We start from the raw sequence: 22,771 nt of genomic DNA on the forward strand, positions 1-22,771 counted from the left end.
AGCTCCCAGGTGGCTCTCAGGCCACCAAACTGGAAGACCTTTTGGGAACCACTTTCTTATCCAAGAAAAAGCATTTTTTTCAATCAGTCCTCAGTCCCCAACTCCACCTCTGGAGAGGAGACTCCTTCTTTCCAGGGGCTCCTGGGGAACTCTAGCAAGAGAAGAGGAGCTAACACTTAGGACCTGGAGGCACACTGAGGGAGCACCACCTAGAAGGAAATCACGCTGGGGCCCTCGAGGAGGGACAGGAAATGCTACTTACCGCAATCTCTGTTACTAAAATATCAGTAATACTTCCCAACACAGTGACAAAGTCAAAGACATTCCAGGCATCTCTGAAATAGTTCTAGAGAGAAAAAAGAGCAGTTACTGCTAGTGGCTGGTGAGGGTTTCTGCCAGGCAAGGAGTTGCAAGACGTGGCTCCTAATCAAGAAAGGGTCAAAGGGACAGATGGGCCACCCCAGGTGGGACACCACAGCTGGGTAAGTAAACACCTGTGGGCCTGGGCAGGTGCAGACTGAGAGCTGTGAGTCCAGAGAGGAGGAATCTGGCTCCATCTGTCTCCAGGAACTGAGCTGGGGGCAGAGCTCAGGCAGCTGAGAGCATTAGAGCAGCCCCTTCCTCAGCGCCCCTACAAGGTCACATTTCCTCTGGGGGCTTGGGGGATTCCCAGCTCCATACTGTAAGTCTCTGCAGGTCTCCCTACAGATGGGGAGCCACAATGCAGACCACCAAGAGGCCAAGAGGGAGTCAAGGCACCTACCAGCACCCCAAAGGCGATGATCTTCAGCACGCATTCCATGGAGAACATGGATGTGAACACAATGTTCAGGCATTTCAACATCAGCTCGTATTCATAGGGTGCATTGTAGAACTGCACGGGGAATGAGTGCCATTGGCCATAGGTTCCACTGCCCCAAGACACCCCACCAGGGATCACCCTGACCTTCTGCCAGAGCACTGCATGCAGAGAGAACTGCATGCCTGCCCAGCACACGGACACCCCATCCTGCTCTCCCCCTGTCTCCTCCTAGGACATTCTCACCAACTCAGCCCATGCGCAACCTATGGCGCTGGCTTCCATAGGCAGCCCATGCTGACCAGGACATGGTCAAATGTAACTACAGTTCTCTCACACCCAGCTGCCACCCACTGCCCCCGTACTGGGCCCGCACACCTTCATCATCAGCACCACCGTGTTGAGGGCAATCATGGCCATGATGAAGTACTCAAAGGGCGGAGACACGACAAACGTCCACGTCTTGTACTGGAACGACTGCTTGTCCTGGGGCATGTACCGTGTCAGGGGCTTGGCGCTGATGGCAAAGTCAATGCAAGCCCTCTGTGTGGAAAGAAAGGAGCACTGAGAACTTGTCTGGGGAGAACTCCACACTGTAACACCCACTGCACCCACGCCTGTCTCCTTCATCCTCACAGGCAGCCCTGACCACCCACACTCAGTCTCTCTCTGTGCTGTACTGGCTTCCAGTGGTCCTGCCCATGCTGCCCATCAAGCGAGCCCAGCAGAGTGTCCACTGTACATATGCACAGGGGACAGAAGAGGGAGCCACCCACCTCGTTCTTCTCCAGGCTGCACTCAGACATCACCTTGTCCCCCTGCTCCTGGAAGGTGATGATAATCAAGGCCACAAAGATATTGACAAAGAAGAAGGGGAAGACCACAAAGTAGACCACATAGAAGATGGATAGCTCCATGCGGTACCCGGGGCTTGGGCCCTGCTCCTCGTAGGTGGCATCCACAGAGTGTTTCAGGACCCTGTGTCAAGAGCAAACACCAAGAGTCAGGGGGACCCCTGAGTACAGACCCATGGGGAAGTCAAGACCTGTATCACAGGTGAGGCTTCCATACCTGAGCCCAGACATGGCAAGAGAAAAGGAGGCTCAACATGGCAGGCCAAAGCCTGTCCCACCCCACCCCCCAGGACTGCAACCTCCTGGAGGTGGGCTACCTTACTGATGGGGTTTGTACTCAGGACTGTTGGAGAGCCACCAAGGGGAGGTCTCCAGTGCCTAATGTCCTAACCCCAGGAGAGGTGGAGGCCCAGGAGTCGTGCCCTGCCCTGCTCACTCCCGGCTCACGCCTGCTCATGCCCAGCTCACCAGCTCATACCCAGCCTCACCTGCCTTTGGAAAGCCCTGGGCCACCTGTCAGAGCATTGATCCCACCTTCTGAGTGGTGGTCCTCCCTGTTATCCAGTGTGGCAACTGAACACATACATCCTTCTGTCTACCCTTAACTGAGGCCAGAGGAGTAGCACAGGGAGATGCTGAATAGCCCATTCACTTCTGACCTTCAGCTACTCAAAAAGGACTTTCAGGAAATCACTATGCTGTGTGCTTTGGTTTAATCTCCTCCTCTTCCCAGGCCACCCCACTCCTGGAAGGCAGAGCTATGTCTTACCTGGTAGATACAAGAGCCTATGGGGTATTTACTGAGTGACTAAAACACAAACAGATGCAGAGTATGGGACTCCCTGTCCGAGTCGCCCCTCTACTCTAGCCTGATCAAACACAATGAACCATATGAACACTCACATGGGCCACCCTTCTCCCGTGGACACTGTGAACAGTGTCAGCAGAGCCCAGAGCACGTTGTCATAGTGAAAATCGTATTTCTTCCACTGCCGTGGTTGAGCTTCCACTTCCTCCTTCTCATAATCCAAATACTGACCCCTGGAGATGAGAATGTAGAGGAGGTTAGAGGATAAACACAAAGGATCCAAATAAACCCTTTTGTCTATGGCCAACTGATTTTTGAAAGGGCTGCCCACCCAATGGAGGGAAACACCATCAACAGATGGTGCTGGGACAACTGGGTATCCACTTGCAAAAGAAGGAAGTTGGACCCCTACCTCACTCCATGTCCAAAATCCAACTCAAAAAGGATCAAAGACCTAAAGGTAAGAGCTAACGCTAGAAAACTGTTAGAAGAAAACACAAGGGGTTGTAAGATTTGGGAAAGGATTGCTAGATATGATACCAAAATTAGGAGCAATAAAAGAAAAAAGTAGATAAATTGGACCTCATGAAAATGTAAAGCTTTTGTGCTTGAAAGACATCATCAACACACAGAATGGGACCAAATATTTGAAAATCCTCTCTCTGACAGGACCTGAATCTAGAATATATAAAGAACTATTATAATCAGTTACAAAAAAGACAAATAACCCAATTAAAAAATGGATAAAGATCTGAACAGACATTTCTCCGAAGGAGATACACAAATGGCCAATAAGCACATGAAAAGATGTTCAACATGATGAGTCATCAGGGAAATGCAAATGAAAACTGAATTGAGATATCACTTTATACCCACTAGCATGGCTATAATTAAATTTTTAAAAAGGACAATAACAAGTGTTGGCAAGGATATGGAGAAATCAGAACTCTCCCACACTGCTGGTAGGAATATAAAATGGGTCAGTCATACTGGAAGTCTGTCAGTCCCTGAAACTGGTAAACAGATTTACCACATGACCTATCAATTCCACTGTTAAGTATACACTCAAAAGAAATGAGAGGCGCCTGGGTGGCTCAGTCAGTTGAGTGGCAGATGTCGTCTCAGGTCATGATCTCATGGTTTGTGGGTTCGAGCCCCGCATCGGGCTCTATGCTGACAGCTCAGAGCCTGGAGCCTGCTTTGGATTCTGTGTCTCCCTCTCCCACTGCTCCTCCCCTGCTCACGCTGTGTGTGTGTGTCTCTCTCTCAAAAATAAATAAACGTTAAAAGATAAATAAATAAAACATCTGTCCACACAAAAACTTTGTACACATGTTCACAGAAGCATTAATGACAATAGCCAAAAGATGGAAACACCCAAATGTCCATCAACAGATGAATGAATAAATAAAATGCAGCATATCTATCTGCAGAGCGGAATCAGATCCAACCACAAGAGGGAGTGAAGTTCTGACACACACTCCAGCACGGGTGACCTCAAAAACATGACGGTAAAGGAAAGAGATGAGACACCAAAGACCACATATTTATGATTCCATTTACATGAAACATCCAGAACACGGAAAACTAAAGAGGAAAAAAATAGATCCATGGTTGCTTAGGGTTGGAGATGGGGAGCTAGTGGGTAGTAAAGGGTACGGGGTTTTTTGTGTTTTTTTTTTTTTTTAACTTATGAAAGTGTTCTAAAATTGACTATGGTGGTGGTTGCAAACATCTGTGAATATACTAAAAGTCACTGAGTTGTTCACTTTCAATGGATGATTTGTAAGAATTGTTATCTCAGTAAAAACAAAGGATATCACTGAATGCGGAAAGGATGGTCTTTTCAGGTAAATGGTGCTGGGTCAACTGGATATCCATCTACAGAAAAATTTATTTTTATCCATACCTCACCTAACACACAAAGTCAACTCCAGATAGATCACAGATCTCCATGTCAAACACGAAACTAAAACTTTTAGAGGAAAACATACCAGGACATTTCCCTGACCTTTGTATAGATTTTCTGAAAAGGATACAAAGAGTATCAAACATAAGAGAGATAAATTGGACTATATTACAATCAAGACGTTGTGTTAGTTTTTATTTTTATTTTACTTTTTAATTTTCAAATGTTTATTTCTTTTGAGAGAGAGAGCACGCGTGCATGCACACACATGTGTGAGTGGGGCAGGGGCAGAGAGAGAGGGAGAGAGAATCCCAGGCAGGCTCTGCACTGTCAGCGTACAGCCTGAGGGCTGTACAGCATACAGCAGGGCGCGACCCCACGAACCGTGAGATCATGACCTGAGCCGAAATCAAATCGGACACTTAACTAACTGAGCCACCCAGGCGTCCCTAAGACCTTGAAGACATAATCCATAGATCTGGCAATGGATGCCTATCCAGGACTTCACAAAATTCCTACAAATCAATCAGAAAGTGAAAGACATCCATACGGGAAAACAGGCAAGGGCTTGCATAGACCCTTTCCAGGGATACTGGAGTGGTCAATCACCTGGTGAGGCACCCAGCCCAAATTAAACCACAGAGAAATGCCACCAGCCCAACATGAGAAAGGCTACAGATCCAAACATGCAACACACCAAGAACCCCCCGGTGCACAGTACTGGAGCTCTCAGCCATGTGGCAGGAGTGCGATTTTACACACCTATCTGGCAGCACCGGCAGAAGCTGAACACAAGCACAGTGCACGACCCTGCAATCTCACTCCCAGGTGTGCACACCTCCTAGAACTGCATGTGTGTGCTTCCCAGCAGACACATACTGGGACAATCACAACAGCACTGCTCACAAGAGCCTCAGACTGGAAACACCCCCCATGCCCATCAGTCACAGAGTGGGTAAATTCGTGGTGGTGTATCTACACGAGAGAATATTACATGAACAGAGGCAGCTGGGGCCATTGCCTGTGGCTGGAGAAGCAGCCGCCCACACCACCTTGCTCAGCACCTGCACCAGCACCCGCCTCCATTTCCCCTAGTTCCTCCCTGAGGCCATCTCTCCTGTTTGCTCTGGAGTGGGGCCGGGTCCAGAGAGGCCTGAGGCCTCGCAGTGATGGTGAAAGCAGCTCCAGGCATAGGGCAGCCCCTCTGATCCTAGAGTCTAGCCTAGAGCTCCAAGATTTGCAGAGCCCTCAAGCAACACCCCAGTAAGCCCCCCCCCTCCCCCCACCATGTGCTCCCTGATGTCTATGGGCAGGAAGAGCATGTCCCTCAGAAGTGCCTGGTCCCCAGCTCTGCTGAGGAAAATGAGCCAGAAGTCCCAGTGTGACCCTGGGGACAGAGGCACACCCCCAGCTCTCTGGTGGACCCCAAGCAGGCTCCTCCCAGAGCCCTCACTGGGCTCCCCACTCCCAGCCCTGCCTGACTTACCGGCAGTCCCTCTCCAGCCCCTTGGACTCATCCGTGCAGTAGAAAAACTTCCCTTTGAAGAGCTGCACCGCAATGACAGCAAATATGAACATGAAGAGCATATAGACAACCAGGATGTTAAGGACGTTCTTCAGGGAGTTCACCACACAGTCAAACACGGCCTGGAGGGGAAGAGAGCTCAACTCAGAACCTCCGGGCCTCCCCGTACCCGAGGACCGTCGAGGCCATAATCATGGAGGGAACTGCTGCCCACTGACTTAACACAGGAAGCTGCCTGCCACCGCCTCTCCCAGGACGGGATGAGCGGGCAGGAGGTGCTAGAGGAGGTGGCCTGGGCAGACGGGCTGGACCCTGACGGGAAGCTGGTGGTGGAAGCCTGGGTCAGGCTACGTAAATGAGGACAACCTGGAGCCCAGGCCAGCGTGTGCCAGGGGTGGCTGACAGGGAGGGAAAGGAGTGTGGACGGGGATACGGCCAGACCCTGCTCCTGCACCCCGGCCTGCCAGTGGGTCATACTTTGCCCACGGGTGGGAGCCAAAATGGGGCAGAGAGGCAACAACGCTGTGGCCAGCTCCAAGACAGAGACTTCTGGCGTGTTTTGGTATGGCCCAGAGGTGACTCTGTCATCTGTTACTGCCACCGCCAGAGCTTTTTCTCAGATTCTTCCCCACCCAGAAGCTCGGCTTTCCCTGAATGCCCCGTACTGCTGACCCTGGCCCTGCTCCCTATTTCTCAGAGCTGAGGAGACTCCCCCCACCCTGCTCCAGCTGTGCAAAAAGGCAGACCCACAACCATCCCTCAAGACACTGCCTGGCACAGTCCAGACACCAGCAGCTGCCTCAGCAAGTGCAGCCACTGCCCACTTCCATGGTGTCCATGACACCCCTGACCCCCCAGGCCGGGTCCAGGTCCCTGCTTGACACAGAGGGCCTTTGGCCGCCTTCAAGCCACCCCCCGCCCCAGTCCACCCCTTCACAAGCAAACTGCCTTCTGCAACCCCCACACTGCTTCAGGCCTGCAAGGGTTACATCCGCACGCTGCTTACAACACTGTACTACACAGTTCTGTGGGATTAAATGAGTTTAAGCATCCAAAGCATTCTTCACAGTGAGGAAGAAGCTCAGTGACTATCATACTTTAACACAACTCCCCAGATGTTCGGGTCCATACTCTTTCCTTTATCCGGAACCTCAGCCACACCCATCCTCAGGGCCAAGCCCAGTAACCACTTCTCAAGAGCCCCTACCTCCCTGCATGTCCCCCGGGACCCTCCGCTTCTCTCGGCAGCCCCTTCTTCCCTGTACCGTGTCTGCTGCCGGCTTGAGGAAGAAGAGCCTTACAGAACACTACTGACACTAAGCGTTCCTTGCGGGCGAGTCGCGGAACTGAGAGAGCCTGACCCGCTCACACAACGCACCATCTGAGAACACAAGTAGGGGCCCTCCCTCAGCGCTCTCATCCCACCCCACGTGGAAGCTGCAGCCAGACAGGGTTACTCCTACATGCACACGTGCACTCACACATTCATGTGCACACCACACACATGCGTGTGCACACCCACATGCAGTGCAACCTTGTACACACAACACACACATGCACTCACATCTATGCACCCACGTGCACACACTCACAAGCATAACTATATGTACATATGTGCACAATACCCACACACGTACGTCTAGACCTACACTCACATGTACGTGCACATCCATACACACGTGTATACACAGCTCTGCACACTCCTCAAGCCCCAAACCCACACTCTCACCTTAAGCTTAGGCAGCCGTTTTATGGTCTTGAGGGGCCGCAGGACGCGCAGGACTCTCAGGGACTTGATGGTGTTGATGTCTTTCCCTTTGGATCCTCTAGAAGGGAGAAGCCACACATGCAGACAGGCAGGATGCACACTCATGCTCAGATTCCACAAAGCCTACTGGGGTCTGGGTTAGGCTCTCCTGAGCATTTTGCCTTAGGCCCCAGGGCAAACACTCAGGAACAGCGAGGCCTCTGCATCTCCTCCTACAGGTTGCATGGCAAAGCCCTCATCTGAGCAGATGAGGGCCAGGGCTGGGTCAGCAGTACCTGGTGTAAGGGAATGCTGGGTTTCCAGCAGGAAAGAAGGCATTCTCCCACACCACGTCGGCCACTGCTACCCCAGCACTCCCCTAGACCAGCTTCCTCTGGCCACCATGCTAAGACCGGCAATGGAAATAAAGAGGACAGAAGGGGGCTGGCCCCAGGACTGCAGACCTAGCCTGGGCCAGCCCATGGAAACCTACACGCCATTAGTGCGAGAGCCTTCTGGAAGAGCTGGTTTCTCTTGCTCTCCAGCCCTGGTATAGGGAGGTAGGGAGGAACATGTCTGGATCTCCCTGACTGTCCCCGCTCAGCTGCCCCCACACTCCTCCGGATGAGGTAAAACTGACAGAAAGGGGAGAGGGGAGGGAGGACAGGCGTGCTGGGAGGGGAGGAGGGGAGTAAAGTAAGAAAAAGAAAACGTTAGATGAATACAAAGGTGATACAAGGGACAATGCAATGCAAGGGGTGGACAAAGAAAGAAAGAAATACTAAAGGGAAGAGAAAGAAACAGAGAGGGAGGGAGGGAGAAAAAGCCACAGAGACAAAGAGAGCAGCAGACCAGAAAACCAAGATTGAGGGAGTGGGGCAGTGGGGGGGGGGGGGGGGGGGGCGGGGTAAGACAGGAAGTCAGGAAAAAATTCCAGGCACCAGATGCAAGCCTGGAAATCCAGGACCTGTGAGTCCTGATCAGGAAGCCCTCACAGGAAGCCAGAGCAGACCCAGGTGGCTCTCTCAGGCTGCCAGGGCCCCAGGAAATGTCAGACTCTGGGGGCTGGCCCTCCTACCAATCGAAAGCCAGGGCTGGTGGGCAGGGTAGGGGTAGTGTCCCAAGTGGCCTTCACAGACTTCCTAAGGAAGCGATTCTTAGAAGCAAGGCCACACTCCATGCTCAGCAGTGGTTGAGGACTCAGGGCCGGGGGCCCTATTCCATCCTGTTCAGAGGCCACTTCTCTCCAAGCTCCCAAGGCGCCTGCACATGAAGAGAGGGGGCAGGGCCACCAGTGGTCTTCTCTGGACTCCAGCCAAGCTCTAGGGGAAGTGAGCTACGAGGCCCAGGCAGGATCTGTGGGTTGAGGAGAGCTGGAGAGCCCCAGCCCCCTATATCTCTCAAGACCCAGCTGGGGCCTACGGTCCAGAACCAGATCAAACTCTCTCTGAAACACCAAGCTTCCAGATGGGAAAAACCCAGCCTCCAGACCACCACGTCGGGTGTTTCTATACCCTAGCGTTCCTGACACCCAATCCCAAACGAGGTTCCTCCAGCAGCCCTGCTAAGACCAGCACAGAGAGAACAAGAGGCAGGGTGGGTGGGTGGACACCTGAGGGAGGCAGAAGGGAGGGACACCTGCTTTGGTTGTCTGGGGGGGAGGGCTCTCTGCAGGGGCGGCCCTCGGGTGTTCTGTGTTCTGTTTCTCTCCTGCCCGCTCAGAGCCTTTGTCTTGCTGAGGCCACCAAGCTGGATTGTACCCCTTCCCCTGTGTCACTCCCAAGCCCCTCACTGACACTTTATATACAAAGAAAGCCGGCTAAGACCCCCACAGAGGCAGTTGTGGAGAACAGAGAGGAAAGAAAGCCCTGTTTCTGGAGAAGAGACGTGGGAAGGGATTTCAGGATGCCCGACATCCTGGCAGCCATGGTTGCAGCGGCTCCCCCCTGAGCCCTCACTGCCCTCAGGGCCCATGTCCTCAGCCTCCAGCACTCACTTGGGGCACCTCCCCACCAAGGACTGGCCATGCCAAGCCCCAGTCCCAGCCCCAGCCCCAGCTTCCAGCCCAGCCCCTGGAGGTGAGGCAGGAACATGTGGCATGGGGACATGGCTCCTGGCAGCATGCATCCTGGACGGTGGAGGAGGATGAGCAGAGGTGAGGCATGGTGGTGAACTGGCCCACCAGGGGCCATGCTGTGCTATGATGTGGGGCAGTACGGGGCAGAGGGAAGGCATTACCCCATGAAGCTCCTACCGAGAGTCCAGCAAGAAGAGACAAAGAGAAGAGAGTCAGTGAGGAGGCCTCGCCCTCCCCAAGGGCTCAGAGAAGATGAAGACACCATCCCTCGGTGTCTGCATCACTGGGGGTCTTCCTAATCTCTGGATCTCCTCCACAGCTCCACCCAAGCCCCCCATACCTATCCCATGCCCATTACCATGCAGGATCTGAGCCAATCCGGGCCCAGCCACAATAGGGCTGAGTGTTGCCTGCTATGGAGTCAGAGAAAATGGTCTAACGCTCCAACGGGGGAAGACACCCACCAGCACCACCGCCCAGCTCTGGCTGAACAAGTGGTGCAGCTAAGGTCAGGGCAGGTAGTTGCTCTGAAGGACCCGACAGGCAGGCACCGAATAACCCAGAGGACTGCCTGCACAATCTCAGAACCACAAGCTGTGGTAGGTCCAAGTGGGCCTTGAGATCTTCTTAACCCCACACAAGCCCAGCCCCAAGTAGACAGGAGCTACAGACAGCCCGCGCAGGCCAATGGGGCCCCTCCTTCCCTTATTCCCATACTCATTACAGCTCTGGGGACTGCAGCCCAGCCAGACCCAGAGGAGACACAGTACTTACGAGAAGGCAAATGCCACCAAGGCCCCACTGACCACGATGAAGTCCAGAATATTCCACAGGTCCCGGAAGTAGGCCCCAGGGTGCAGCAGCAGTCCCAAATCAATCATCTTCAGAGGAGAAACACGTATTAGGTGTACAATCTTTCAGGAAGAAAACCAGGGCCAGGCCGCAGAGTCATGGATTTGGGGAAAAGATGCTACTCAGGTCACACCCTCTGAGGCCCTCAGGGGGCCTTTCAACCTCAGTGCCATTGACCCAAATATCCCTCATTGGTAATGACTGGCTGAGATCTTCCCTGGGCCCCCTATCCCCTTGGAGCCTAAAAATGAGACGCCTTCCCCCATCACTGGGCTGCAGGAATGCACAGCCCCAGGGAGCTCATGCCCCAACCCAGACCCTCAGAGGGTCAGCTCTCTGCAGCAGGAGAAAGGGCTTTGGGGGTTCACACGGACCTGGTGCTGCCACTCCTAAAGCTGTGATTTCCAGCAAGCACCTTAATATCTCTAAACCTCAGCTTCCGTGTCTATAAAATGGCATGACAAAAAAAAAAATGCTTCCCCCCGACCAGGAGTTTATAAGAGGAAATGAAGAAGCAGGCGTGATATGCAGATGCACACACACAGAAGTACCCAAGTCACAGGCACACCCGAAGCTGCACTGTAGTCAAAGACTGCACGCGTGTGTGTGTGCATGCAACACAGCTGAACACAGTGTGTGCAAACACATGCACCACCACCTGTCAGACACCGAAAAGGGAGCAGTGCCTGCCAATACTGAGAGACAGAAGCAATCACAATGAAATGGTCAGTCCTTAATCGAACATCAAACACTTCAGCTCTTTTATTTCATTCATTCATTTGTTTATTTTTTGAAAGACAACATGCGCATGCTCAGGCAAGCAGGGCAGGAGCACGGGAAGAGGGAGAGAGAATCTTATGGATGGAGACGTGGGGCTCCATCTCATGACCATGAGATCATGACCTGAACTGAATCGTGTGTCGGATGCTTAACGGACTGAGCCACCCAGACGCCCCTGGAATTCTTTTACACAAGTCTTCGGCACCCACTCACCATGATGTTTGGGAGTTCAGGCCTCCACCCTCTCCCCAAGCTCCCCTTCTTCCCAGGCTGATGTCATGGGCCCTCCTCCTCTATCATGAGACAACCCCGAGGGTGGGGCTGAGCCCATACCTGCACATTCACGGAAGCCTGTAGCCCTTGCTTAGCATTGAGGTAGACACAGGAATGATGCTGGTGAGCTCTCCCCAAACTGGGATAATGCTGTGGTGAATCTTTCATGAACTGGCCTCTGCCTTCCACAACACCCATCACCACACACCTGTGCATGCACTCTCTCACTGAGCACGCACCCAGGGCACACCCACCACAAGCCCTCAACAGCGGCTACAGGGGCCCTGTGGCATCTCAGTCATGAGGGAGGATGAGCAAAGCCCTGGGGCCACCAGGGCAACTACATATCTCACCTTTATCACCATCTCAAAGGTAAAGACGCCTGTGAAAATGTAGTCCATGTATTTCAGAGCCTGGAACCAACAGGAAGGTTATTGTCAAAGGCCAGGCTGAAAGCTTGAGCCAAGACTATTTCAGTGGGAACACGTTTTTCCTCCAGGCCTCTGAGCAGACAACTCCTTGCCCAGGGGTCCTGCGGGCCACTGTCGTGGGTGGAGCCCCCTTTGGCAGCGGCACTGGCCCCGGGCATATCCTCACTATTCCTGTCTATAACTTGGGGCTGGGCCAGGAGGTGCCCCCAGACCCTCACCCCACACCCCTAGAGGGAGCAGACAGGACCCTGACACCTCCCAGCCCCTCCACAGCCTGAATGAGGTGCTCACGTTGTTCCTGGGCGAGTCTGTCCGCACAGGATCCTCGGCTGCCAGGGCAATGCTGCTCAGGGCGATGACCACAAGAATGACCATCTCAAAGTACCGCATGGTCACGATGTAATGGCAGAAGCGGCGGAGCCTGTGGGGCAAAGCACAAATCGCCAGAGGCCCACAGACGGGCCCGGCTGGCCACCAACACCCCCCCCCCCCGCCCCCCGCACCAGAGCACGTACTTGGTCTCTCCCTGAAAGAAGGTGTTACACCAGAACGAGCTCTACTAAGTATCTCTGTGTTGGGAGACAGCAGCCAGGTGACTGATGGTGACTCAGACTCTTGAGAGGGTGTCCCAAGAAGAGCGGTAGGAAGGCAGGGGCCAGCCAACTACAGCTCACAAGCCCCGTTTGTGTCCATAAAGTTCTATGAGAGCACAGCCACGCCTACGCATTTACCTCTATGTGTGGACAGCCGTGCCCTGTACAGATTTACAGGCCTAGTGTACATGGCGTGGAGGGGCTGCTCAGAGAGGAGGCTGAGGACCAGCACGCCTGTGGAGAGTAGGCCTCTCTGGAGAGCCCAGGAAGCTTCTCTAGGTCCATATTGGTCCATGCTTGTCTGAGCCCCCAGAGCTGCGTGTGCACACCTGTACTTCAGTCCCCTGTCCACCTTCAGCACTAGTCAGCATCACTGACCACTATTCTGCTGTGTGGAGGCACATGCCAGACAGCAGAGTGCGGTGGTGAACAAGGGCACCACAGAACAGTGTAGACATAACCTAAAGGGAGACTCTCAGATGCTGACAGGTGCTAGAACACAGCAGCAGATGGTGACCCGGGAGGTCTGGGAAGACCTCTAAGAGGGCAGTGAAGGTGACAAGGAGGAGAAGTCACAGAACCACTGTACGGGGCAGACGTGTGTCCCACCTCTGGGTCCTACCCCTCCCTCCTGCCACCACTTCCCTATTCCCAGGGCCTGAGGTCTGAGAGGACCTCCCACCTCCAGCCACACCCACCCACTTCTCTCTGCCTTGAAGGGCCCTACTATGCTCTTCTCCTCCTCACCATGACCACTGCCACACTCCACCCCCACACCCACCAGAGCCGCCCTACCCATGTCCATGCCTCCTTCTGTACGGACACACCTGTCCTCCCAGCTCCAGGATACTCCGTCTCTGCCTCTTTCCTTCTGCATCTCAGGACTGAGTATCCACCTTGACCTCCATCCCTAGCATCTGCTCCTGAGCCCACCTGGCCCTGAGACGTCCGCCGGCCGCCCCGGCTCTGCAGGGTCTGCACTCACCTGCCCAGCTTGGTGGGGCTCCAGCCATGAGGCAGAAACTCTGGGTGTCATCCCTCCCATCTCCTTCCCTTTCCACATCTAGTTTATCATCAAGTTCCATAGATTCTGTCTCCAAAGTTTCTCCCCAAGCATTTCACTCCGAAACCTCCCCTTATGACATCAGATCTCCTCCGTCTCTTCCTGAAAACCCTGGCCACCCTACTAAGGGCCGTCCAAGGACTCTGCTGACATGCTGCCTGTGTTGCTGTTGACCGCCAGCTGCCTACAACCTTTCCGTGCTCCTCGGTGCTCTGAGCGCAGATCACGGCCTCTCCATAGGACTCTGGTCTCTGTGCTTTTCCACTCAGTTCTGTCTTCAGCTGTTCTGCACCTGACACCCTCACTTCTGGAGCACTGTGATCTTTCTTCTCTCCACAAGGAATGTTTCTTCATCTCTCTTCACCTTAGCTCTCATCCACCCTCAGGATTCAACTGAGATCCCTTGCCTCCTCCAGGAAGGCTCCCCAACCTTCCCCAGCTGCTCCCAGATGTTGCCTGCTCCCTCCCGCACCGCACGGCGGTGCTCACAGGCAGGTCCACACTCCCTAACAGAGCAGAGGAAGCTCCCAGAAAATGTGTGTTGAGTGAAGGCATGGAGAGAGGAAGAAAGGATGGACAATGGAGGCTGGATGGAGAGACTGCAGGCTGGAGGGATGGGGACAGAGGATAAAGCCCGACTCAACCAGATCTGGCTGCCTTCTGGCCTCCCTGCTCCAACACACTGGCCTTCAAGTGCTTCCACTTTCACTCTGTCTGTCGCCTCTGCCAGGGATGGTCTCCCTCCCCCTCCTCACCATTCTCACCTCCCAGTGAGACCCAACATGACATTCCCACCTTCACTTAGCTTATTCAGGACAGGGATCCTTGTTTGTTCTGCTCATTACCATGCATTCCCAGCACCTAGAATGCTGTTAGTACGTGAGTACTGGTTGACCTAATGCAGCTAGTTGGGCTGATGAGTGGATGAGAAATGCTGCTGACTTCGTGATAAACAGAGAGGCGAGAAACGGGCAGACCTGTGAGTGAATGTGGTGTGCACACACATGCATGTGTGGACGGTGGGCGTGATGGAAAGGTGGACAAATGGAAGCGCACGTACACGATGGACAAGAATTGGGTGCACGTACGCAGCAACAAACGCTCGCTGCAGCAGGGGTTTAACAGCAAGGCTCTGGGACTGACTGACTGACTGACTGGGTTCAAACCCCAGCTCTACCATTTGGGCTGACTGGCCATGTGTCTGTGGACAAGCCATGGACCTTTTCTGTGGCTACCTGTTCTCCCCTGTAGGGTGAGGTAACAGAAGTATGTCCTTGTGGATTGCCGTGATGCTCAGAACATTAGAACATGTAAAGTGCACAGAACCAGTGCCTGCTACTGTGCACTTGGATCATGGCCACAGGCATGGGACAGGCACACAGCATGGGCAGGTGAAGGAGACTCACAGGTTGGTGGGGCTTAAGCAGAACATGGAGCTGTACGGGACGATAGGTCGGGGGCCACTCCTCATCACGTCATCGGCTTCTACCTCCTTCTTCCCTTCAGCTTGGCTTTCCAGGTCCACATTACCACCTACAAGGACACAGGGCCACCAAGTTAGACGTGTGGTGCATGTGAGGCCCACATCACAGAGGTCTCACCCGGGCAACAGATGCTGTCCCATCACCAACCATACAGGTCTTCAGGAACCCAGCCAGGGAAGGGCATGTGGCTAAGAACACAGCTTCACCTGAGACTCCCTCCAATCACAGTCAGATCATGACTGAGGACTGAGACAGCACTGGAGACCTCACTTCTCAGCTGTAGCAGGGAGTTGTATGGGTACCGGGAGCAGCACCAAGCACTGTGCCCTTGGCTGTGGACACCTCTGCCTCCACTGGGGGCCATTGGTCTAGATGTTCTATGAACACCAAAGTCCATCCTGGCCCCAGAGACCAGGGCCAGTAGGCTCCCCTCCCTGGTTCTGAGCTCAGTGCCTCCTTGAGGAAAGGTGAGAATGCCCCCCTGCTTCTGCAGGGGTCTTGGGCCAGCAGGACAGGGAGGAGCCCTGGACATGGATGCCCTCCTGAACATGGTGGTCCAGCCAGACCCTGCCAGGGATTCTCCCCTTCAGAACCCCGGCAAATGTCCACAGAGCCAGGACAGTGACCCAGGGAGGACTTCAGCACAGCCCACATCTCGCATGGGCTCTGCTCCTCACTTCTCACACCCCTGTCTCTCAGCCCCACTAATCAAACTACCCGGGGTTAAAATGGCCATGACCTTGTTCTTGTTAAGTTGATTTTATTGTCTGTGCAGTGTTTTTCTCACAGTGACATTTCTCACAGTAACTTTTAGCTATCCTGAAGTATGTTTCTGTTCTCGTGGGTAACAGAGTTCCTGAGACCCCAGGGGGAGGGCAGTGCAGTGACTTGGAGCCAGTGCCTACTGGCGTACCTCAGTTTTACTTCTTACAAGACACATAAAAGCAGAGGTTGTTAAAGGGTAGCAAAAATAAGGGTGGTTATCCCCAGAGCCTGACTAGTCCTGCAGAGGGCAGCTGGGCCAGATGTGGAAGAGCCCAGGCAGCAGTGGTCCATCCACCAAACTCCCTGCTGACGGCATAATTATATGATCTTCTCAGAAAGCAGTTTGGCAATACAGTCCTAACAAATTCTGTTTACTGATTTAATCTGTAAGACATTATCTTCCAAGGAAATCAAGCATGTTCTGTATTCACAAAGGTGTCTGTTGTTAAGTTCTTCTACAACAACAAAAGAAATTATAAAACGTACAGCCATAGGAGAAAGACTAAGTATCTGAATCATTACACTAGAGATATTAAAAATGTCTACAAATAGTTTCCATAACAAAAGAAGCTTAGGATATCATAAGCTAAAAAAAAAAAAAAAAAAGGCTACTCAACATGGATGGAACTGGAGAGTGTTATGCTAAGTGAGGTAAGTCAGGCAGAGAAAGACAGATACCATACGTTTTCACTCCTATGTGGATCCTGAGAAACTTAACAGAAGACCATGGGGGGAGGGGAAGGAAAGAAAAAAAAAAAGTTAGGGAGAGAGCCAAAACATAAGAGATTCTTTTTTTTTTTTTTTTTGGGACAGAGAGAGACATAGCATGAACGGGGGAGGGGCAGAGAGAGAGGGAGACACAGAATCGGAAACAGGCTCCAGGCTCCGAGCCATCAGCCCAGAGCCTGACGCGGGGCTCGAACTCACAGACCGCGAGATCGTGACCTGGCTGAAGTCGGACGCTTAACCGACTGCGCCACCCAGGTGCCCCAAAACATAAGAGATTCTTAAAAACTGAGAACAAACTGAGGGTTGATGGGGGGTGGGAGGGAGGGGAGGGTGGGTGAGGAGTATTGAGGAGGGCACCTGTTGGGATGAGCACTGGGTGCTGTATGGAAACCAATTTGAATAAATTCCATATTTTAAAAAAAAGGCTACATATTTGTACATCCCAGATGTACTCAACTCCAAAAAAATAATGTATATGGAAAGAGAAATAACACCAAAATAATAATAATAATAATAATAATAATAATAATAATAATGGTGATCTCTGAATGGTGATAGGAATTTTAATTCTCTTCACTATACTTTTAACAATTAAAAATTTTTTCCATGATGTGCATAGATTACTTTTAAATTAAGAAAACATATACAATTTTAAAACCACAGCATTTCAGACTCTTCCATGGTTAACAGTAAGGCGGGACCAATATGGACTCAATGAAGAATTCTGCTGCTCAAAAGAAGAACAAAGATGCCAGGCCCTGGATGGAAATATTCCTCCTGAAACAGATTTACAGCAACAACAAAAGGCATCACTTAAGTCAAAGCAGACCAGGAAAAAAAGAAGAGGATCAAAATGAAACTGCTGAAGACTAAGTAAATTCATTGTTAGAAGCAGGTTATGAAGAACAACAACAACAACAAACTTGACAGGAACAAAAATTTAATCAGGAAACAGGACACTTCATCAAGCAAAATGGCCAGACACAGAGCAAAGGATAAAGAAAGGGAGAGAAATCTGTGAAAAACAACCATGTGCCAGACATTGTCCAAGTGTTCTATGCCTCCTAACCACACTCACTGCATATACCATCATCTCCATTTTCTTTCTTTGTTTTTTTTTTTTTTTAATGTTTATTTCTTTACCTTGAGAGAGAGAGAGCAGGGGAGGGGCAGAGAGAGAAAGAAAATCCCAAGGAAACTCCACACTGCCAGCACAGAGCCCGACGCAGGGCCCAAACCCACAACAATGAGATCATGACCTGAGCCAAAACCAAGAGCTGCACACCTCACTGACTGAGCCATCCAGGCGCCCCTATCATCTCCATTTTCTAGATTATGAACTGAGACATTACCTAGTGGGGACATGGCCTATCAAGGCTGGGGTAAGAACTCTGAGCCCTGGGTCCCTACAAGGTAAGGACATGAGGGTTCATACTGAACCGCTCCCCTCGAAGAGGGCTAAAGTGAGCCCAGACTGGTGGTGCCCTGAGCTTCTGGGAAATCAAATGTAATGACAAAAGCACCCCTCATCTGGCCCGGTGGATTGGGCAACCCTTCTCAACTTGAAGAGAATTTAAACCCTACAGACACCCATGCTATGGAAAGAATTTCTCTTCTATACATTCAGAATGGCACCAGCTACATACCACCCTTGGGAGAACTGAAAAAGTAGTCAATCAATTCATTTTCTAGAGGGCTTCATTGTCTCACAAAACCCCAGCCAAGAAATGGTGGATGAAGGTCAGTCACATATGAACTCAAAATAAAAAATACCACCAAATGAGGGGTGCCTGGGTGGCTCAGTTAGTTAAGCTTCCAACTGTTGATTCAGCTCAGGTTATGATCTCACGGCTTGTGAGTTCAAGCCCCCTGTCAGGCTCTTTGTTGACAGACAGCATGGAGCCTGTTTGGGACTATCTGTCTCCCTCTCCTTCTGCCTCTCCCCCATTCATGCTCACTCACTCTCTCCCTCTCTCTGTCTCAAGATCATGACCTCAGCCAAAGTCAGATGCTTAACTGACTGAGCCACCCAGCTGGTCCCAGATACAAGAATTAGAAAACAAATTTTAGATGAGAAATATAAAATAGCTAAATATAAATATGTAAAGAAATATAAAATGAATCTTAAATGAACAAACCATTAAAGCCTATAAAACTGATCCAGCATTTTCATGATCTGTGACAGAGAAATGTAAACGGACTCATCCTTCCACTGAAAACAACTATAAAAGCAGAACAAAATACATAATGTAACTGTTTAAAGGCACTGGGAGCCAATCAATGTGGACAGAAGCCAAGAAGCTACACTCCTTGGGAGAAGGAAAGCACAGAGGTGACCCCATTTTCCCCCAAGCTTTTCCCCTTAGGCCATGTTCCTATTTGCAGTGCAAGGAAATAAAACCCAAGCATAAAGCAACATTTACAATGGAGAAAGAGAAAAAGACTGAAGTTACAGATTAACAAAGTGGGAATGAAGGGCAAAATCCCAGGGTGAAGTGCAGGGCAGAAGGGAGTCACTCCACCAGCCCCAATTAATTACCCTTCCTTCCCTGTTGCACATGTGCAAAATGAGGCTGGTCTCCACTAGAAGCAAATGCTTTCAAGGAAGCTCAAAGGAGAGAGGAGGATTGAAGGTTTGATATTGGGGGTCAATGACAACAGAGATTTTACTTTGCTGTTACTTTTTATTGGGATTGTTCTTGTTTGTTAGTGTTCTAGTTTCAGAGTTGCACAGATCTTGAATCATTGCCCTTTACCTTCTCTTTTCTCTAAGGCCTATTATTTTCAGTACATGGCATTGTCAGGAATGAATATATCATGTTGTAGCAAGAATGTCTAGAGTTAAGGAAGACAGAAAATGATGTTAATTAAAAACACAAGAAATAATAAATGTTGGGAAGGATGTACAGAGAAAGAAACCCTTGTGCACTGTTGGTGAGAATGCAAACTGGTATCACCACTGTGGAAAACAGTATGGAGGTTTCTCAAAAAATAAAAACAGAATTACCACATAATCTTGTGATTCTACTACTGGGCATTTACCCAAAGAATACGAAAATATCAATCAAAAAGACATATGCACCACTATGGTTATTGCAGCATTATTTATAATAGACAAAAAATGGAAGTAACCCAAGTGTCCATCGATAGATAAATGGATATACAAGATGTGGCAAATATATACAATGGAACGTTACTCAGCATTCAGGGTGCCTAGGTGGCTCAGTAGGTTCAGTGTCCGACTCTTGGTTTCAGTTCGAGTCATGATCTCACAGGTTTGTGAAATAGAGGCCTGCTTCAGGCTCTGTGCTGACAGAACAGAGCCTGCTTGGGATTCTCTCCCTCTGCCCCTCCCACACTCGTGCTCTTTTTATCTCAAAATAAATAAATAAACTTAAAAAAAAAATAAAAAGAATGAAACAGCATGAATGGATCTACACAGTATCATGCTAAACAAAATAATTCAGCCAGAGAAAGACAAATACCAAATGATTTCACTCATATGTGGAATTTAAGAAACAAAACATTTGAGAGGCGCCTGGGTGGCTCACTAGCTTAAGCGTCCGACTTCGGCTCAGGTCACGATCTCACGGTTCATTGGTTCGAGCCCCAGGTCGGAGCTCTGTGCCGACAGCTCAGAACCTGGAGCCTGCTTCAGACTCTCTCTCTGCCCCTCCCCAGCTCACACTCTGTCTCTCAAAAATAAACATTAAGAAAAAGAAGACATCCAAACGAACGAAATAAAAAGAGACAAACAACTATAAAAAGACTCTTACATACAGAGAAAAAACTGGTGGTTGCCAAAGGGGAGGTAGGTAAGGAATGGGTCTTAGCATTGCTCAAACGGGAACTTGGAGTAAAAACACCTGTAGACTTTGTCATGTGTGCACAATAGCATTACTAGATTAGTCACTAAAAAACAAAACAAAACACAACTGAACAAAATGGAAATAGAGTTCATAGCTTTAAACTAGTAAAGGGAAAAATGTGATACGTAAGCAAAAAAGAACCAGTTATTTAATATTTCCAAAAGAAAGGAAAGAAGAAAAAAATTTGAGTTATAAATGCCAAAACGATACATGATATAGTCTTCTCTTTAAAAAAGAAAAAAAAGTACAACACCCATTCATGATAAAAAAAACCTCAACAAAGTAGGCTTAGAGGGAACATACCTCACTATAATAAAGGCCATGAATGGGGGGGCATCTGGGTGGCTCAGTCGGTTAGTGTCTGACTTTGACTCAGGTCATGATCTCACAGTTTGTGAGTTCGAGCCCCACGTCAGGCTCTGTGCTGACAGCTCAGAGCCTAGAGCCTGCCTCAGATTCTGTGTCTCCCTCTCTCTCTGCCCCTCCCCTGCTCATGCTCTCTCTCTGTCTCAAAAATAAATAAAAACATTTTAAAAATTTTGTTAAATAAACAAATAAGTAAAACCATAAAAAGTTAATAATAGCAACAACAATAATAAGATACCTGGGAATAAACTTTAACTGAGAACGTGAAAGACCTATACTCTGAAAATTATAAAACACTGATGACAGAAATTGAAGATGACACAAACAAATGGAGAGATATTCCATGCTCATGGATTGGGAACACAAATACAGTTAAAAGGTCTATATTACCCAAAGCAATCTACAGATTCAATGCAATTTCTATCAAAATACCAATGGCATTTTTCACAGAACTAGAACAAATAATCCTAAAATTTGTATGGAACAAAATAAGACCCTGAATAGCCAAAGAAGTCTTTATAAAAGAACAAAACTGGAGGTATCACAATCCCAGATTTCAAGATACACTACAAAGCTATAGTCATCAAAATAGTACGGTCCTGTCACAAAAACAGACACACAGATCAATAGAACAAAACAGAATATCCCAAATAAACCCATGTTTATATGCTCAATTGATCTATGACATGCAAGCAAGGAAATGCAAAGGGAAAAAGTCTCTTCAATAAGTGGAGCTGGGAAAACTGGACAGCTACAAGCAAAAGAATGACACTGGACCACTTTCCTACACCACACACAAAAATAAACTCAAAATGGATTAAAGACCTAAACGTGAGGCCTGAAACCATAAAAATCCTAGAAGAGAGCACAGACAATAATATCTGTGACAAACTATAGCAACATTTTCCTAGATATGTCTCCTCAGGCAAGGGAAACAATAGCAAAATGAAACTATTGGGACTACATCACAATAAAAAGCTTCTAAACAGTGAAGGAAACAATTAGCAAAACGAAAGGATAACCTACTGAATGGGAGGAGATAGTTGCAAATCACATATCCGATACAGGTTAGTATCCAAAATATATAAAGAACTTATTATATAGCTCAACACCAAATGATCCAATTAAAAAAAAAAAAAAAAAAACAGGGAAGACATGAAGATTTTCCTAAAACAAAGACACATAGATGGCTAACAGACACATGAAAAGATGCTCAACATCACTAATCATCAGGGAAATGGAATTCAAAACCATGATGAGGTATCATCTCACACTTGCCAGAATGGCTAAAAATCAAAAACACAAGAAATAAGTGTTGGAGAGGATGTAGAGAGAAAGGAACCCTTATGCACTGTTGGTGGAAATGCAAAGTGGTGTAATCACTGTGGAAACAGTATGGAGTTTACTCAAAAAGTACAAAAATAGAATTACCACATGACCCAGTAATTCCACTACTGGGTATTTACCCAAAGAATGTGAAAACACTAATTCAAAAAGATATATGCACCCCTATGCTTATTGCAGCATTATTTACAAGGGCCAAAATATGGAAGCAGCCCAAGTGTCCATCAAGAGATGAACAGATACAGAAGATGTGTTATTGGGGCACCTGGGGGCTCAGTCAGTTAAGTGTCCAACTTTGGCTCAAGTCATGATCTCATGGTTCATGAGTTCAAGCCCTGCATTGGGCTCACTGCTATCAGCGCAGAGCCTGCTTCAGATCCTCTGTTTCCATCTCTCTCTGATCCTCCCCCACTTGCATGTGCTCTCTCTCAATCTCTCTCAAAAATAAATAAACATTAAAAAAAAAAAAAAAGATGTTCTTACTCAATACGTCTCCAGAGACA

General features: G+C 49.6%; 1 protein-coding gene across 8 annotated transcripts in view; it reads right to left on the reverse strand.

Annotated features, from left to right (window-relative positions):
• The window catches only part of CACNA1B (calcium voltage-gated channel subunit alpha1 B), a 188,277-nt gene that overhangs the window by 44,079 nt on the left and 121,427 nt on the right, over positions 1-22,771 (reverse strand). For all 8 annotated transcript variants that reach the window (XM_058693367.1, XM_058693364.1, XM_058693366.1 and 5 more), the window contains 11 exons: positions 15,118-15,244; positions 12,347-12,476; positions 11,978-12,037; positions 10,494-10,600; positions 7,625-7,721; positions 5,857-6,017; positions 2,557-2,694; positions 1,576-1,777; positions 1,178-1,342; positions 764-874; positions 263-346 (listed from right to left, as the gene is read on the reverse strand). In XM_058693367.1, the coding sequence (XP_058549350.1) occupies positions 263-346; positions 764-874; positions 1,178-1,342; positions 1,576-1,777; positions 2,557-2,694; positions 5,857-6,017; positions 7,625-7,721; positions 10,494-10,600; positions 11,978-12,037; positions 12,347-12,476; positions 15,118-15,244 (1,382 nt within the window). The remainder of the gene's footprint in view (positions 1-262; positions 347-763; positions 875-1,177; positions 1,343-1,575; positions 1,778-2,556; positions 2,695-5,856; positions 6,018-7,624; positions 7,722-10,493; positions 10,601-11,977; positions 12,038-12,346; positions 12,477-15,117; positions 15,245-22,771) is intronic.

Source organism: Neofelis nebulosa, chromosome 12 (genome assembly GCF_028018385.1).
Source record: "Neofelis nebulosa isolate mNeoNeb1 chromosome 12, mNeoNeb1.pri, whole genome shotgun sequence".
NCBI lineage: Eukaryota > Metazoa > Chordata > Mammalia > Carnivora > Felidae > Neofelis > Neofelis nebulosa.